General features: G+C 55.7%; 8 protein-coding genes across 8 annotated transcripts; 5 read left to right on the top strand and 3 right to left on the bottom strand.

Moving 5' to 3' along the window:
- The first annotated feature begins 157 nt into the window (after positions 1–157).
- P168DRAFT_250450 (uncharacterized protein) lies at positions 158–1490 on the top strand. The gene is made up of 2 exons (XM_024834216.1): positions 158–497; positions 557–1490. The coding sequence occupies exons 1-2, from the start codon at positions 337–339 to the stop codon at positions 1350–1352; spliced, it is 957 nt and encodes a 318-aa protein (XP_024694227.1). The 5' UTR covers positions 158–336; the 3' UTR covers positions 1353–1490.
- Positions 1491–1537: 47 nt separating this feature from the next.
- Positions 1538–3463, bottom strand: P168DRAFT_325973 (putative GABA permease; the record flags this gene model as incomplete). The annotated part of the gene is made up of 3 exons (XM_024841067.1): positions 1538–2555; positions 2633–3278; positions 3338–3463. The coding sequence occupies 3 exons, from the start codon at positions 3461–3463 to the stop codon at positions 1771–1773; spliced, it is 1557 nt and encodes a 518-aa protein (XP_024694228.1). The 3' UTR covers positions 1538–1770.
- Positions 3464–3910: 447 nt separating this feature from the next.
- Positions 3911–5558, top strand: P168DRAFT_325974 (uncharacterized protein). The gene is made up of 6 exons (XM_024841068.1): positions 3911–4283; positions 4346–4450; positions 4515–4739; positions 4791–4933; positions 4988–5055; positions 5135–5558. Exons 1-6 carry the CDS (start codon positions 4104–4106, stop codon positions 5515–5517), a joined length of 1104 nt encoding a protein of 367 aa, XP_024694229.1. The 5' UTR covers positions 3911–4103; the 3' UTR covers positions 5518–5558.
- A 63-nt stretch (positions 5559–5621) lies between these two features.
- P168DRAFT_127820 (uncharacterized protein) lies at positions 5622–5989 on the top strand. The gene has a single exon (XM_024832665.1). The coding sequence runs from the start codon at positions 5725–5727 to the stop codon at positions 5938–5940; it is 216 nt and encodes a 71-aa protein (XP_024694230.1). The 5' UTR covers positions 5622–5724; the 3' UTR covers positions 5941–5989.
- A 26-nt stretch (positions 5990–6015) lies between these two features.
- Positions 6016–7425, bottom strand: P168DRAFT_289091 (NAD(P)/FAD-dependent oxidoreductase). The gene has a single exon (XM_024836923.1). It carries the CDS (start codon positions 7217–7219, stop codon positions 6038–6040), a length of 1182 nt encoding a protein of 393 aa, XP_024694231.1. The 5' UTR covers positions 7220–7425; the 3' UTR covers positions 6016–6037.
- Positions 7426–7667: 242 nt separating this feature from the next.
- On the bottom strand, positions 7668–9731 carry P168DRAFT_266302 (putative MFS drug transporter; the record flags this gene model as incomplete). The annotated part of the gene is made up of 7 exons (XM_024834959.1): positions 9556–9731; positions 9367–9500; positions 8507–9300; positions 8266–8455; positions 8153–8218; positions 8043–8096; positions 7668–7992 (listed from the first exon to the last, which is right to left on the bottom strand). Exons 1-7 carry the CDS (start codon positions 9691–9693, stop codon positions 7668–7670), a joined length of 1701 nt encoding a protein of 566 aa, XP_024694232.1. The 5' UTR covers positions 9694–9731.
- Positions 9732–10614: 883 nt separating this feature from the next.
- Positions 10615–12787, top strand: P168DRAFT_309904 (putative cysteine synthase B; the record flags this gene model as incomplete). Its single annotated transcript, XM_024839345.1, has 4 exons — positions 10615–10807; positions 10862–11691; positions 11742–12207; positions 12567–12787. 4 exons carry the CDS (start codon positions 10615–10617, stop codon positions 12785–12787), a joined length of 1710 nt encoding a protein of 569 aa, XP_024694233.1.
- Positions 12788–12871: 84 nt separating this feature from the next.
- Positions 12872–15091, top strand: P168DRAFT_325978 (ferric reductase family protein; the record flags this gene model as incomplete). Its single annotated transcript, XM_024841069.1, has 5 exons — positions 12872–13262; positions 13342–13462; positions 13513–13764; positions 13815–13913; positions 13960–15091. The coding sequence occupies 5 exons, from the start codon at positions 12872–12874 to the stop codon at positions 15089–15091; spliced, it is 1995 nt and encodes a 664-aa protein (XP_024694234.1).
- Positions 15092–15278: the final 187 nt, after the last annotated feature.

The following is a 15278-nucleotide window of genomic DNA, read 5'->3' on the forward strand; positions in this document are numbered from 1 at the left end:
GATCAAGACAAGTATAATAGAGAGGACAAGAATAGAAGAAGTAGAAGTAGAAGATCGGGAGACGGCAGAATGATCGGCCGGCATCGGCGCTCCAACCGGCAGATTCTCGTCCGACTCGATCACCGTCAATATCAGATTCAATTATTCCTTCACTTCCTGCTGGTTCAGGTTCTTCTTCCCATCCTAGATTGCCATAATGTTTATATGAATCTCTATCATCATTGATCCCCCCCCAATCCATCCTCCCTTGCATGACGTCGCGATCCTGATCGAGTTATCTCAACCGAGTCATCTCGATTATTCTGCTCGAAAGACCCGACCAGGTCTATCCAGACGATGACTCGTCTTCTCGCAAATGAGACTCCGGTCCCTGTACCGGTCGTGTCGCCCGGAAAGGCGTGGAACACCGACCGGTTGGCCATGCGATTCGGCGTCGATGTCACCAGCGCCGCTATCGCAGGAGCCTTGACGTGTCCAGTCATCACGGTCATCGATCGGTAAGAAGATCGATAGGGATGAGAAGAAGGAGCTTCTACTAATCGACTTCTCTCTCCAGGGCGATCATCGAAAAAGCAGCCAAAGGCGTCTCCATCCGCCAGACCATCACCTCCAACTTCGCATCTATCCTCTCCCGCCCCGGGGCCTTCTTCCTCAGCACCCCCTTCCTCCTCATCTACACGCTATACACCTCGACCTACCTCACCGCGAACGTCATGGACACGGTCTCATCCACCCTGCGCAACAAGTCCTTCTCCGCCGTCTTCCCCGACACCGCCAAGTTCCTGACCACCACCATCGTGAACATGAGCATCTGCGTATACAAGGACGCCCGGTTCGCGCGTCTCTTCGGCGCGTCCCCGACCCCAGCCGCATCACCATCCTCGCCGGCGTCCGCGCCCCTGCCGCGGTCATCTCCGCCCGCATCATGCCACCCAGCCGGCACGGCAACCCAACACGTACCCCGGGTCTCGTACGGGCTGTTCTGCCTCCGCGACAGCATCACCATCTTCGCGTCCTTCAACATCCCCCCGCTAATCGCGCCCTCCATACCGGACGCGGTAGCCGCCACGCCGGGAATGAAGGCAGCCGTGGCGCAGTTCGCCTGTCCTGCGCTGATGCAGTTCGCCAGTACGCCCATGCATCTCCTCGGTCTGGACCTGTACAACCGCCAGCCGCCGGGTGGGCTGGGGTGGCGCGAGAGAGCCTCGCGCATCCGTCGCGACTACGTGGTGAGCTGTTTTGCGCGCATGGGCAAGATCGTGCCGGCTTATGGGGTTGGTGGTGTGGCGAACGTGCGGCTGCGCGCGGTCATGATGGAGTCCTTGCAGGGGGAGAAATCCCGTGCTAGTTAGGTGGTTAGACTTTTGATCTGGTTGTAATGTCATATAGATACTCTCCGCTCATAGATGGTTGGTGTTACTGGTTGGGTGGCGTTATGGTTGGTTTGGGTGTTTGCATTGGTGTATATAGGTTGGGGTGATAATATATGCATTTTGAGATCGATTGGTAGTTTTTGGCTTATGCTAACTTATCAATAGTCCACTAGCGATGACGTGTATGAATGCGCTATGAATGGTTATATACAACCCAACAAAACAAGAAACCGCCCATACAATAAGAAAGAAAGAAAGAATATAAAGGGTTGTCAATAGTACGACAGAGCAACACTACCACCAACAATACAGCCACCACCACCACAACCACCACCACCATCACAACAACAACAACATCACGACGCAACCCATTAAGACAGGGGACAGGGTAATAAGCCTATTCCCGCGAATACTTCATCGTCGGCCCACTCCACTTGTGCCGACCCCGCAGCACCCAATCACACAGAGCAAACAACATAACGAAGCCCAGCACCGGCCCCGCATAGTTCATATTCTCGCCATCAACAGGCAACGAGGGCGGGAAGGGCAAGAAGATAGCAAAGTAGGTCGCGAAGACGACAGCGACGATATTAAGCGGCAGACCCCAGCGGCCGAGGGAGAAAGCGCCGCGGGGGATCTGGCCGGGGGAGGTAAAGCGGCGGATGAGGAGGAGGACGAGCGGGATGAGATAGGAGAAGTACAGGCCGAGGGTGCTGAGGGAGAGGATGGCGTGGAAGGCTGCTGTGGAGCCGATCTGGATGAAGGAGAGGAGGATGACGACGGAGGCGACGAGGAAGAGCGCGCGCAGGGGGATCTTGAGGACGGGGTCGACGCGCGCGAAGAAGTCTGAGAAGGGGAGGCCGTTGTCTCGCGCGAAGGCCCAGGTTAGTCGCGTGACGGACGCCAGGCTGTTGAAGAGTGCGATCCAGCCGGGGAGCATGCCGAGCGCCATGAGGATGTAGGTTGTGGCTTTGGACCGCGTTGCTTGGTAGGCGATTTGGATGATGGGGTAGCCGGTTGGTGACGTTAGGGCTTCCTCGTAGTCGCCCATGCAGTAGAGGATGGTGATCACGTAGCCGAAGGTCATGATCGCGTTGATGAATGTGCCCCAGATCATGGACCGGGGGACGACGATTTTGGCGTTTTTGATTTCTTCGGACATGTGGATGACGCCGTCGATTCCTATTCTTGTTAGTATCAGACTTTATGAAGGGGTGGGTGTAGAACCGGTCGAGGGAAAAGAGGAGAGAGAGAAATACCGCTAAATGGAGTGATCACTCCCAGCAATCCTATGGAGAAGACAACTCCCTTGTTCTCCCATCCACTCAATCCGCTCACAAAGGTCTCCCAGACAAAAGCGTTGGGATTGCGCGGGGCCATAATAACGAAGATGGCGATGGCCACGGGCAGGAAGACGACGTGCATGATCCCGACGCAGATCTCGATCAAGGGGAGCAGACGACGCGCAAAGATGTTGATGATGATGGGGATCAGCAGCACGGCCCACATGAGCAGCGTGCCATGCCATCGCTGCGACTGATACTCGGGATGATCCAGCACTACCATGCCCTGGATCTGGGTGCCGATGAAGAAGGGCGCGATGGTGACGAGGGCGCCCCAGGCGAAGACGGTGATCCATCCCTGGAAGAAACTGATGAAGCGAGGACACCAGGGCGCGAGGACATAACTCCAGTGATATTGGGCTCCAGCCGTGGGATGCACCGATGCCAGCTCTGCCAACGACGCGGCGATGGCCAGATTGCCTATCGTGCTGACGATGAGGCCATAGACGATGACTGCCGGACCACCGTTGTAGAGACCGGCCTGAAAACTTCCTCCGGTGGTTTCCCAGGAGGCGAGAAGGGTTGCAGAGAAGGCGAGAGATGAGAAGAAATTCATATACCGCTAGAGATGGATGAGCATGAGTTTCTTCCATGTTCAGGCATGGAATAGACAGGGCATACCTCTAATTGCTGTTTCTGGCGATAAGTGGCGCTGTTGTTGCTATCATACGTCTGATTTCGATCATTGGCCGCTGCAGACCGGATGGCACTGCCACTCTTGAGCTCTACCTGCTCTTCATCGAACATTTTGACGGTTCTACCCTGTTCTGGTAGGCAAAGGAGGGGCCGGGAGAGTGAGGAGAGGAGGATTGAGGGGAGAAGAAGAAGAGAAAATCTCCACGAGCCAACAGTCTTTTCCCTACAGTTTTATCTCTCCTGTTCTAAAGTACTACTACTCCAAACTAAACAATTAGCGATGTTCTGTCTATATTGATCTAGTGGCAACGATACTGCGGATTTTCCAACCATGCCACTTGGGATGCTCGGATTAGGGGCTTGATTAGGGCAACTCGCCATTCACCTTCATCCTGGCGACCATCATCCCTGATCGGGCTTGCCTTAGCGGCTTCACCATGGCTCGGTTGACCAGGAGCGGGCCGTGTCAAGAACCCATGGCCCAGAACGAGGCCGCAGTGGGTGGTGAGTCGTGGGATTCTCCGCATCCCTGCTCGCAGCTAACCTGCTTTCTGAATAGTGTCATCAGACGTGGCTACCACCACAAAGCCTATTGTCTGTGGTCATCCTGGTGTAATACAACGCCAATATATTACACACGGGATGAACCCTTCGCACACTGCATTCATCTCTTCCTATTTCATATGGCATTCCCAGCCGTCGTGGGGGCGTTCGTCCACCATGATACTCAACCTATACGATATCCGTCGCCATGTCCACTCGAACTCGCCCTTTTCAGGTGCTGTCGGACGATAATAATGGAGTATTGATCACCATTGTCTCGGTGTCTTTCCTGATCGCGACCATCATCTTTGTGGCCGCCAAGTTTGGGTCGGTCATCTACTTCAAGCAAAGACGGACGGCCGTCAACACGCCCATATGGGTGGCTGTGGTATGGTTCATACATCCCCGGGTGAAGGTGGAGATGATTCGTTGACCCCCGTCAACTGCTAGATCCTAGTCATAGTGGAAGTCATCGTGGTGCAAAAGGGCGTTGATCATGGAGTGGGAAGACACGGCGACACGCTGTCTACGGAGGCCATCCAGACTGCCAGCAAGGTGAGCAATACCACCTGTTTTACCTGTTTACTCCTCGTCGAGCCCCAGGACTGACTCAATCCAGTTCATATACGCATCTCAGCTCATCCAGATCGTCATTCTTTCGCTGTCGCAGGTGTCCACCATCCTGCTGGTCTGGAAACTGACTCCCGATCATGCCCTTCGACAAGCATGCACCGTCACCGCTGGCTTGAGCGTGGGCTGGACTGTCTTCGCCATCCTCGGAACGGCCTTTCAGTGCCAGATGCCCGAGCCCTGGTCGTATAGCCCGGACAGATGCGCCGGAGAGGTAGATCTATATCCGCTACCGCTGGAAAAATCAGTCTCATTGACATCTTAGGGCGCTATCATGTACCCGATCTGGGCCATCCACATCCTGACCGAGTTTGCCATCATCGCGATTCCCTTCTTCATGATGCGCAATGTGCAGATGGTGCTGGCCAAACGAATCAAGATCCTGTGTGCTTTTTTTGCGCGATCGCTGTATTTCACCCATTGAGCCTACAGTCCCAAGCCCTTACTGACCAGTCTATATAGTGTGGTTGTCCTATCGGTTGTCCGACTGTGTCTCCTCCCAACATATCTTGGCTCCTCTGATCAAACATGTGTGTCTCCCTCCTTCACGTGCCTTTGCATAGCTATCCATGATTTCTTTGGAGTTGTAAATCTATACTAACAAAACAGGGGACGTCGTCAACCCCACCATCCTCGGCCAAGCCATGATCTGCACGACCGTCACGATTGCCTGCCTTCCCACGCTCTACCACATCCTCGCGGGCCTCAACTCGGGCCTGATGAACACGCGCCTCCCCGACGAAGTCGAGCTGCGCTCCCCCACAAAATACATCAGCCAGAGCGCGGACAGCCACAGCGAGAGCCGCCGCGGCGATCGCCCGGAATACTTCCGGGGCGGCGATCCCGCACAGTACGCGGCGGTCCGGACCAACATCACAACCATGGGACGGAGGCAGTCCAGCGACAGCGGGAAAGGGAGCACGAGACAATTGACACGGGTCATGAAAACGGTGGACATTACAGTGGAGGTCGAGGGAGGAGAACGCCATTGATGTCGCCTTTACTGGGTTCGGACGCGCATGGCATGCCTTGGTATCGTATGGTTACCTACATACCTAGGTAGTATAATATAGGATAGTTTGATGCGACCAGGAACGGACTTGTGGACACTCTCATTATAGAAGCCCTCGACTATACGTCTGACTTGCATTAGTGTTGATGTGCCCCGACTCGTCGCGAGTCAGCCACCCCTGCTCGCCATGGCGTGCTGTGGCCCTAGGGGCGGAGCTTGGTCGTGGATAGATTGTCCTGAGACAAAGGACTATGGGCGGGATGTAACCTGGTCAGATGCTTATGGTAATTTTTTTTTTTTCTTTTCCTTTCCTTTTTGTTTTATAGCCTGGTGCGCTACGCGTGTGAACCCTGTCTGCTTGCAGGGTTTATTCTCCGATGATACTCCGCCCATGCCTCGCTAGTGTCTAGCACGAGATGGAGGATCAGGGCAATCAATCAATCAAGCGTGAGAAATCAAGATTGAACGGAAAATTAGTGGAAATAACAAACAGATCAGAATCACCCTTGGATATAGGACGCCGCCTTGCCAATAAAGAAATCTTTGCCCTTGATCAACGACACAAGCCATCCAGAAAGGCGCCAGCTGCCGATCGCCCCCGTGCCCGTCCGTTGTCCCACCGGGACAGCCATCACCCTCCACTGCGCCGCCGGCGAATACGAGCTCAGCGCCGTGTGGCGCTCCTCCACAGCACCCTGCACATTCGCGACGACGATCGGAATTTGCGGCTGCACCCGCAGCAGCAGCCGGTCCGGATACGAGGTGATGTCGCCCAGGGCATAGACGCGCGGTTCGGCCTGGCCCTGTCGGTTCAGCACCCGCTGGTGCTCGTCGACCGTGACCCACCCGCTCTCGTCCCGTAGTGACTCCGGGATAAACCCACTGTTCGGGAGCGTGCCCATCGCTGAGATGAACAGATCTACTGTCAGGGTCGTCCCGTCCGACAACTGCACGGTCCACCCGCCGTCTGTGGTGGACTCCGCTCGGTTGACAAGCTTGCCCAGCTGCAGGTGGATGCCCTTGCTCTGCAGGATCTGCTCCGCTGCGTCCTGCGCGCTGGCGGGGAGCGTGGGGAGGAGCCGCGCCGTCCCTGATACCAGCGTGATGGATTTCTTGGTCGCGTCGTTCTCGTACGCTTCGGCGATCTCCCCTGCGAACTCGACGCCGACGGGACCCCCGCCGCCGATAGCGATCGTCTTCGCGTCGCGGATGGCGCTCTGCGTGCGCGACACGGCTGCCGCGAGGTCGCCGTCTATGGGCGCTTTGAACGGCGCGGCGAAGCTGTCTTTGCCGACTGTTGAGGGAGTAGTGCTCCCCGATGCGATGACTAGGTGGTCGTAGGCGATCACCTCTTCTTTCTTCTCTTCCTCGTCGTGGGCGTGATGCACATGGACGTGGACGTTCCGCTCTTGCAGGTCGACGCTGCTAGCTATGCCATGCACGAAGCGGAAGGTTCCCATCGGGTACTTGTCGAAGACCTCAGGGATGGAGTAGGTGTATTTCTCGGGCGCGATCAGGTCGGATTTGGCGACGATGCGCGGCGCCGCGATGTTGAAGTAGAACTCCGTGGACGGATTGATCAGCGTCACGGTGATCTTCTGGTCGGAATTCTTCTGCAGCAGGCCGTGGCAGACGCCTATCCCCGCGTAGGAGCCGCCGATGACGACGATGTTGGATGACATGGTGGTTGTTGTTGATGCTGTTGTTGCTCTGGTGGGTCTGGACGGGAGAGTTAAGTAGCAGGCATGGGGTGCACTTGAGATCTTCGTCGTCGTTGCTCGATACGATTTGGAGCTATCCGGACTTACCCCGCCGGATCGCAGGGGTCTTCCAACTGCCGAGTCTAACAGCACAAAACGAACCGGTTCATGCTCTATCTTTCGCCATAAGGAATGATGTTTGAAGTCAACTCGACCAGCGCGTCGTTGGTGATTTGTTCCAGTTATGGTGCACGGTTTATGCTGTATTACCTAATCTTGTGTACGCAAGAGGGCGGGAGTAATGGGCTCTTCCGATTGGTCCGGAGCAGACTCCTTTTTATGCAGGTTCATTAGAATTATCCATGCGTGATCTATGCATCTATTCAGTTACTGAGAATCGTTTTGTTCTTCTTCTTCCATCCACGTCCAACTACTTCACTTCGTTCGTCTCCTCGTCCAATTCCCCCCGTACCCGTTTCCTCCCCTCCTCCTTGAGCTTCTCGTCGTCGTCCCGATTGAGCGACACTTGGGGCATTAGAAAGAAGGCCAGCACAAAGGCAAGCGCCGCTAACGCAGCACCGATAACAAAGATGATCATGAATCCTTTCTTGTATGCGGGGATTAGCACCGAACGGGCGTGCTCTGCTTCTTTCGGCGGGAGCTTTGATAGATAGTTCTGGGGGCTAGACAGGAAAGATCGAGTTTCTGTTTCGTTGAACCCGAGCGAGGAGATCGAGGAGGCGATGATGTTGTTACTACACCTGGTTAATGGAGGGAACAATAACACACGGGCCAGACGACTTACATGAGAGTCCCGGCTATGGCGAGCCCAAGGGTGCCCCCCAGGTTTCGTACAAAGCTGTTATTGGTGAGTAGGAGTTTCTTCGCTGGATTTGATGCGGAGGGTTGACTTACTTCCGGAACGCCGTCACCACCGCCATGTCGCTTCGCTCCACCCCCGCTTGGACCGCGATCAGTGCCCTAGACTGGTTAGCATCTGAATATGGTGTGAAGGGGCGGTCTCTTACGGTTGCAAGGTATTGCCCACACCCACGCCGGTCAAAATCCCATAGCCAACCTGCTTTCCCACGCCGGACGATTTGTCCAGGGTGGAGAACAGGCCCAGTCCGACGGCCCATATCGCCCAACCGAACAAGATGCATTCGCGATACCGGCCCGCCCAGTGCACCACGAGACCGGACACGGTACTGCTGACGGCTGCAAACGATCAGCCATAGCCTGGGCCAATAGGGGAAGAATTGGACCTACTCTGCATTAGGGTGATCGGCAGTAGCATCGCGCCCGCCTGAACGGTCGAGTACTCGAAGACCAGCTGATAGAATGTCGGGATGTAGTAGATCTGGACCAGGAAGTTCCACCCGTTGATAAACATGGTCAGGCATGCGCCGTTGACGATGCGTGACCGGAAGATGTGCATCGGCACCAGGGGGAATGCGGCCCCCTTCCACTGCCAGAGCAGAAACCCCACCCCCACGGCGAATCCCACCACCAGCGTGACGATGACGTGGGCCGAGTTCCAGGCATACTCGCCGCCGCCCCAGGTCAGTCCCAGCAGGAAAACGGCGGTGCTGCCGAGCGCGAGGATGGCGCCGAAAAAGTCGACCGCCCGCAGCTTGACCTTCCAGTCGCCCGTCACCTTCCGCAACGGCATGAAGAAGAAGACGGCGAGCACGCAGATCGCCGTCAGCGGGAGGTTGAGCCGGAAGATCCAGCGCCACGAGTCGTCGTTGATCGAGGCCAGGGCACCCCCGATCACGGGACCTATGCCGTTGGCAATCGCCACCACCGCTCCCAGGATGCCCTGGTATTTGCCGCGCTCTCGCAGCGGGACCACGTCGCTCACGATCATCTGCGCGACCGTCATCAGACCGCCGCCGCCGACGCCCGTGAAGGCGCGGAAGACGATCAGCTGCGTGGCTGTTTGCGCCAGCGATGCGGCCAGGGACCCGAAGAAGAAGATCCCTAGACCCACGAAGAGGACCAGCTTGCGGGACCAGATGTCGGATAGCCGACCGTACAGGAGTTGAAAGCATGTCGAGGTGCTACAGTGTGCGTCAGCAAATCAAGAATGCGGGTTTTCTTTTTTCGTCATGCGCGCGAAGACATACACGAAGTAGCCGCTGGAGATCCACGCCGTCTTGTCGCTTGCATGCAGCGCATTCCCGATAATGGACAAACTAGCGGCCAGGGTGGTCTGGTCCATCAACGCGACGAGGTCGACCGTCGAGCAGGCCAGGAAGATCTGGATGTCTCCGATCAGTCATGGTTCTCTTCCAGTTTTCGATATGCACACGCACTGTAATGATCGTACTCTTGGGCACATAGTTGGTCTGCTCATTGAACACCGGCTTAGCTTCTGTCGACTCGGTCTCGTTCGAGGAAGTTGGCCAGGGGCCCTCATGCTTGGGCTCGGAATTGACGACGCCAGTGGACATGATCGGGGTTCGTCGGGAGAGGACAGAACATAAGGACCAGAACTAATAAAGTAGTAGGAAAGTTTCAAGAGAAGTCGGAGAAATTAATCAAGGTTACAGAGAAACGACCGTGTCACTTCCCCCTACTTCCGGAACGTAAATCCACGATTGATGGACCCGCGGCAAGGACAATTAGGGCTAAGAGGAAGGGATCGGCGCAAAACGTGCTCAAAGGTGCTCAGCAAGGTCCTCATGCCATCAAACTCTACATGATCGTCATTATCTTCCGCCAAGAAGCTTCTATTATGCCGTCAGGGACCTTGCTGGTTGTAGATCTGTCTGGACTACACGCTGCAATCCGGTCCGGACATCCCCCTCCAGCCATACACAGCTGCATCCGCCCTGGACTCTCCACCAAGCCACGAGCACCCTGCGCGCCATCTACGTCTACTGCTGATCAATGCAGTATGATGATAGGCCAAGAGAAATTCCCGTCGGGAAACTCTTTCTACATCGTGGATCTCAGGCTCGGCTACGACCGCAGCCCTGTCGCTTCGGTCCTCTGCGGAATTGCCTCGCAGAGCAAAACGTAGAGCGCAGAAATGAAGATTATTTCCACACTGGAAGATTGCACTATGTCCATGGTGGGTCAGGCCTCGTGGACTCGGGCGTTTCGGGGTGCTCGCTGTGTCAGTAATACGGATTCGTGCTCTGGTGTGGAGGTTCTGCAGGAAGTATAACTTGATGGGATTGCCCCTCCATGCATCTCTGCTTTTTCTATTTGTCTTTTTTCCCCTTCCTTGTTCTTTCCTCTTTTCTCTCTCTTGCATGCAGTGGGGTCTTATGCTTTCTACTTTATATTGATCCTCTTTGTCTTTATTTGTTCATTTGCTGTACCTTGCTTGCATTTTACAGTCCCCGGCTCCCTGTCATCCCTGCATCATGTCCAACCAGAATGAGCTCAATACATACTTTGGGCCAGACGCCCTCAAGAAGTACTTTGATCCCGATTCCCAACCGCCTCTCCCGCTGGTGGAAATTCCTGCCCGGTTGAACCCTTTCTACGATGATGGCGTGCGGATATACGCGAAGATGATGACCATGCACCCGGCCAACAATGTCAAGGCCATGCCCGGTAAGTTGCTGCAGCATCCCCATGTTCCCGCTGGCAGTCCACTGATTGCCGCAGCGATGAACATGTTACAGAAAAAGGTGGTACCGGATCAGACCCAGACCATCATCGAGTACAGCTCCGGGTCGACGGTCATCTCCATGTCGATGATCGCTCGCGTGATGCACGGCATCGACGACACACGCGCCTATCTAAGCAACAAGACCAGCGAGGCCAAGCTGCGCCTGATGCAATTCTTCGGGCTCAACATCATGCTGTTCGGCGGGCCGTCGCAGCCCGAACCCTACGACGAGCGCGGTGGTATCCAGAGTGCGCGTCGCAAGGCCAAGCAGTCGGAGGACATCCTCAACCCCAACCAGTATGAGAACAACGACAACTGGCAGGCCCACATCCGCTGGACCGGCCCCCAGATCTTCAAGCAACTGCCTGAGATCAATGTGCTCTGCGCCGGGATGGGCACCTCGGGCACGATGACCGGGCTCGGAACCTACTTCAAGGAGGCCAAGCCCTCGGTGTACCGTCTGGGTGTGTGCACCGCCGCAGGAGACCGCGTCCCCGGTCCCCGGTCCTTTGCTCTGATGAGGCCGGTCGAGTTCCCGTGGAAGGAGGCTGTCGACTCCATCGAGGAGGTCAATTCGCTGGACTCGTACTCGTGGTCGTTGGATCTTTGCCGCGAGGGGATCATCTGCGGACCGTCGTCCGGGTTCAATCTCAAAGGCCTCTTCCAAATGCTGGAGAATCGCAAGGCCGCGGGGACGTTGTCCGAGCTGGCGGGGCCAGATGGGCTCATCCACAGCGTGTTCCTGTGCTGTGATCTGCCCTACCAGTATATCGACGAATACTTCCAAAAGCTGGGTGACGAGAAGTTCCACCCCATCGTCAACGAGGTATGTCTTCTTCGCCGTTCGCCCTCGTACTTGGTACTAACCATAGATAGCAATTGACGAAAGTGGACCTGTACCGATATGACGAGAGCTGGGAGCGCAGCCCGGTGGTGCTGTTCACGAATTTCTACGATACCCCCCAGGCCCTCCCGCAGGGGCTATTGAACAACCTCGTGTTGCGCCCGCAATGCTGCGTCTTAGACCTGCGAAAGGCAGTGGACTTTGGGTCGTGGCACCTCCCCGGATCCATCAACCTGTCCCTGCAGAGCCTGGAGTCGCCCCGTGCAAAGCCGTTCGCCGACCCGCGGGTGCTGGAGGCGCAGTGGCAGGAGCTCGACCAGCTGTTCCAGCCGGGCAACATCATCAGCACACTGAGTGAACAGCACGTGCTGGTGATCTGCTACAATGGTGACACCGCGCGAGTAGCTACCAGCGTATTGCGAGCCAAGGGAATCCAGGCGGATAGTCTGCGTGGAGGCTACCAGGCACTGCGCGACCATGGCCTGTGGGGTGATGCGGGTGAGAAGCAAGCTTCGTCAACCTCTGTTTCCATCCCGGTGTCTGTCTGACATCCCGCTCTTGATCTCCTTTGAGTGGGGCCGTGTCCGTTCCTCTTCCTTCTGCTGTCCTTTCTTCCTTCTGCATCCGGTGCCTTTCTCCTTGTCGCTCCACCAACTAACCGGAAACGGTCAATGACGATTATGACTAGAACGTCATCAAAAGCATGCGAAAATTCCCTGTTCCCCTGTTGGCTATTATGATACCGTGCATTGTTTGATTTGGGTCCTTAGGTGGCGTTGTTCTGTGGCTTTTCTTTTACCTGTTGTACTTATGTGTTTACTGAACGACTTATAAACCCGGCGAAATATGCTCAATAGTGAGCAAAGACCGGCCAATCAATGCGTGTCCCAAAGAGATCAACGAAGTTGGCTCTGTTGGCGGAAATACGACCTTCCCTCTCCTGAAGTCAATGATTGTGGTGATGCTATATAGCAAGATTCTCAATGATGGCCATACATTCTTCCCCTTGGGCCCCTTCTTCTACGCCCCTCTCCCGTCCCCTCCCCAGGCTGCCCTGCCCCTTGACCCTGACCGATAATCCTTTCCCAATTCCCACCGGCGATCCGATCTCAATTGACTCCATGTGTGATCGGCGAGTCTCTACGTATATGCCAGCGACGTCATGGCCATGTCGGAACATACAGGGTCCGGCCTGCCCTGGCTGGACCAACCCGTAAGGCTACATTCCTCACGCCATGACACCTGCAAACTTCGTCCAGACCAGTGCGTCTACCGCGCCGGCAGATGGCGGTACTGGTATGAGGCCGATCATGTCTACGCGCTGAGTACCATCTACTTTCTCTGCGCCACCGTGGGGGTTTTCGCTGTGGGACATCTCTTATCCAAGTATGCCCCGGACAGACTGCGACGGACGGGCCTATGGCGTAGGGCGACGCTTGTCGCGCGGTATCTGTCGTATAAGTGCTTTCGTCTTCGTCTTCCTGCTGTCGCGTACTCCTCTCCGTCGCTGGGGGTATTGCTATTGGGTATTGTGGGGGTCGCGTTCTTCTTTGGTTTGTTCCATCTTCCACGCTGTCACACACACACACACACACACACACACACACACACAGTTGACTGACGCGAGCGCAGCGATGACACTGGGCCCGCAACCCTACTACTGGCCCAAGCTCGAGTCAGGCTCCTACGGCTCCAGTCCGCCGATAGCAACGCGGACTGGATGGATGGCTTTAGGGTTGCTGCCTTTTGTATTGTATGTGTCTTCGCAGGGTGGACTCATTCAACTACGGCTAACTCTCGCAGAGCCCTGGGCACCAAAGCCAACCTCATCTCGGCATTGACTGGAGTGTCTCATGAGAAACTCCAAGTCTTCCACCACTGGACCAGCTACGCCATGTTTGTCCTCGCCCTGGTGCACACCTTCCCTTACATCATTTACCACATTGATAAAGGGGATATGGTCAAGAAATGGGACACGGACATTGTCTACTGGACGGGCGTGGCGGCCATCATTCCCCAGGCGTATCTGACCTTCATGTCGATTCCGGCCATTCGGTAAGATCCGACGCGCGTTTTTGCAATCGGGGTTCTGACGAGCGCTCTAGAAATCGCTACTACGAATTCTTCAAAGCCACCCATTTTCTGGCCGCCATTCTCTTCGTTGTATTCTTCTTCTTCCACTGCGATTTCCGCCTATCATCATGGTAAGCCAAAACCAACCATACTCGGACACGCCACTCACCAATCCAGGGACTACTTCATCGCAGCCGGCGCAATCTACCTCACCAGTCAGTGCGCATCCCTCGCAAAAACACACTTCACAAACGGACGCCATGCAGCCCACATGGAGCTCCTCCGCTGCGGACTCATCCGCGTGCGCATCCCCACAACAACCATGTCCTGGCACCCAGGTCAACACATCTTCATCCGCTTCCTGAACCCCCGTCTCGGGCTACACTGCCTAACAGCCCACCCCTTCACGATCTGCACGCTCTCCCACACCGCCGAAAAGCTCGGCCACTCTCCGGAGATCATCTTCTACATCAAACCCCGCCGCGGCATCACCGGCCGCATGGCCCGTCTCGCCGCTACGAACCCCAACTCGTCCTCTACCGTTTTGCTTGAAGGGCCTTACGGCGGTATCTTCCATGCTGGTGCAATGAACCACTTCGATAATATCCTCGTTATCGCTGGTGGCTCTGGCGGGGGTTTCTCCCTCGGTGTGGTGGAAGAAGCCTTGCGCGCGGGCACAGGCCCGCACACTGGGGACCCCAGCCATCACCATAACCAGCACATCCACGTCATTCTAGCGACGCGGTCCCGCGAAATGGCAACCTGGTACAGGCAGGAAATCGCGCAGCGTGTCGTCTCCCATACGGCTGATATGTCCGGCAAACACCTTACCATCTCGATCCACATTACGGCCGACAGCCAAGTCGAGCTCAAAGCAGGAAGCGACAAGCACCTCATTCTCGATCCAGACGAGAACCCTACCACTGCCACTCAAGACAAAGAACCCGGTAACACCCCACAGAAAGATACCAACACGCTCGAACCGACAACCCCCAACACCAGCCCCAGCCTTACCCAGCAAGACGATGATGATGACGATGACGACCTACCACACATGACAACCACCCTAATATACGGCCGGCCTACCCTGAAAGGAATCCTATCCGACGAGTCCTCCGCCATCGACGCACCCAAAACAGACCACACCACTAGCGGTAGCAGCGGGAAAAGAAAAGTGGGCGTCTTCGTGTGCGGCCCGGCGTCGATGGTGCACGATGTGCGGGATGCGGCGGCTGATGCGCAGACGCGAATATTAAGGGGAGATAGTGGTGTTGGGGAGGTGTATTTGCATACGGAGCCATTTGCGTAAGTTTCTTTCGTTCTCTTTTCTTGTCGTTATTTCCTTCTTTATGCTTGATCTTTGTGGGATAGGTCTTTTGTTTGCAGATGGTTACTGGGAAGGTACTTGGTGTTTCTGAGCTGGTTGGCTAATCAATGGACTTGTTCGTCACTATCTATCTAGGTGGTGAAGGGATCCAATAAAGGATGTCAGGTTT

Source organism: Aspergillus campestris, assembly GCF_002847485.1.
Source record: "Aspergillus campestris IBT 28561 chromosome Unknown P168scaffold_4, whole genome shotgun sequence".
Taxonomy (NCBI): Eukaryota; Fungi; Ascomycota; class Eurotiomycetes; order Eurotiales; family Aspergillaceae; genus Aspergillus; species Aspergillus campestris.

What these genes read in the sequence shown, in the direction of transcription:
- P168DRAFT_250450 (XM_024834216.1), top strand. Translation starts at nt 337, where the DNA reads ATGACTCGTCTTCTCGCAAATGAGACTCCGGTCCCTGTACCGGTCGTG. An exon ending in GTCATCACGGTCATCGATCG is followed by an intron (nt 498 to 556) that starts GTAAGAAGATCG and finishes TTCTCTCTCCAG; the next exon opens with GGCGATCATCGAAAAAGCAG.
- P168DRAFT_325974 (XM_024841068.1), top strand. Translation starts at nt 4,104, where the DNA reads ATGTCCACTCGAACTCGCCCTTTTCAGGTGCTGTCGGACGATAATAAT. An exon ending in CGCCCATATGGGTGGCTGTG is followed by an intron (nt 4,284 to 4,345) that starts GTATGGTTCATA and finishes GTCAACTGCTAG; the next exon opens with ATCCTAGTCATAGTGGAAGT. An exon ending in CGGACAGATGCGCCGGAGAG is followed by an intron (nt 4,740 to 4,790) that starts GTAGATCTATAT and finishes TTGACATCTTAG; the next exon opens with GGCGCTATCATGTACCCGAT.
- P168DRAFT_127820 (XM_024832665.1), top strand. Translation starts at nt 5,725, where the DNA reads ATGGCGTGCTGTGGCCCTAGGGGCGGAGCTTGGTCGTGGATAGATTGT.
- P168DRAFT_289091 (XM_024836923.1), bottom strand. Translation starts at nt 7,219, where the DNA reads ATGTCATCCAACATCGTCGTCATCGGCGGCTCCTACGCGGGGATAGGC.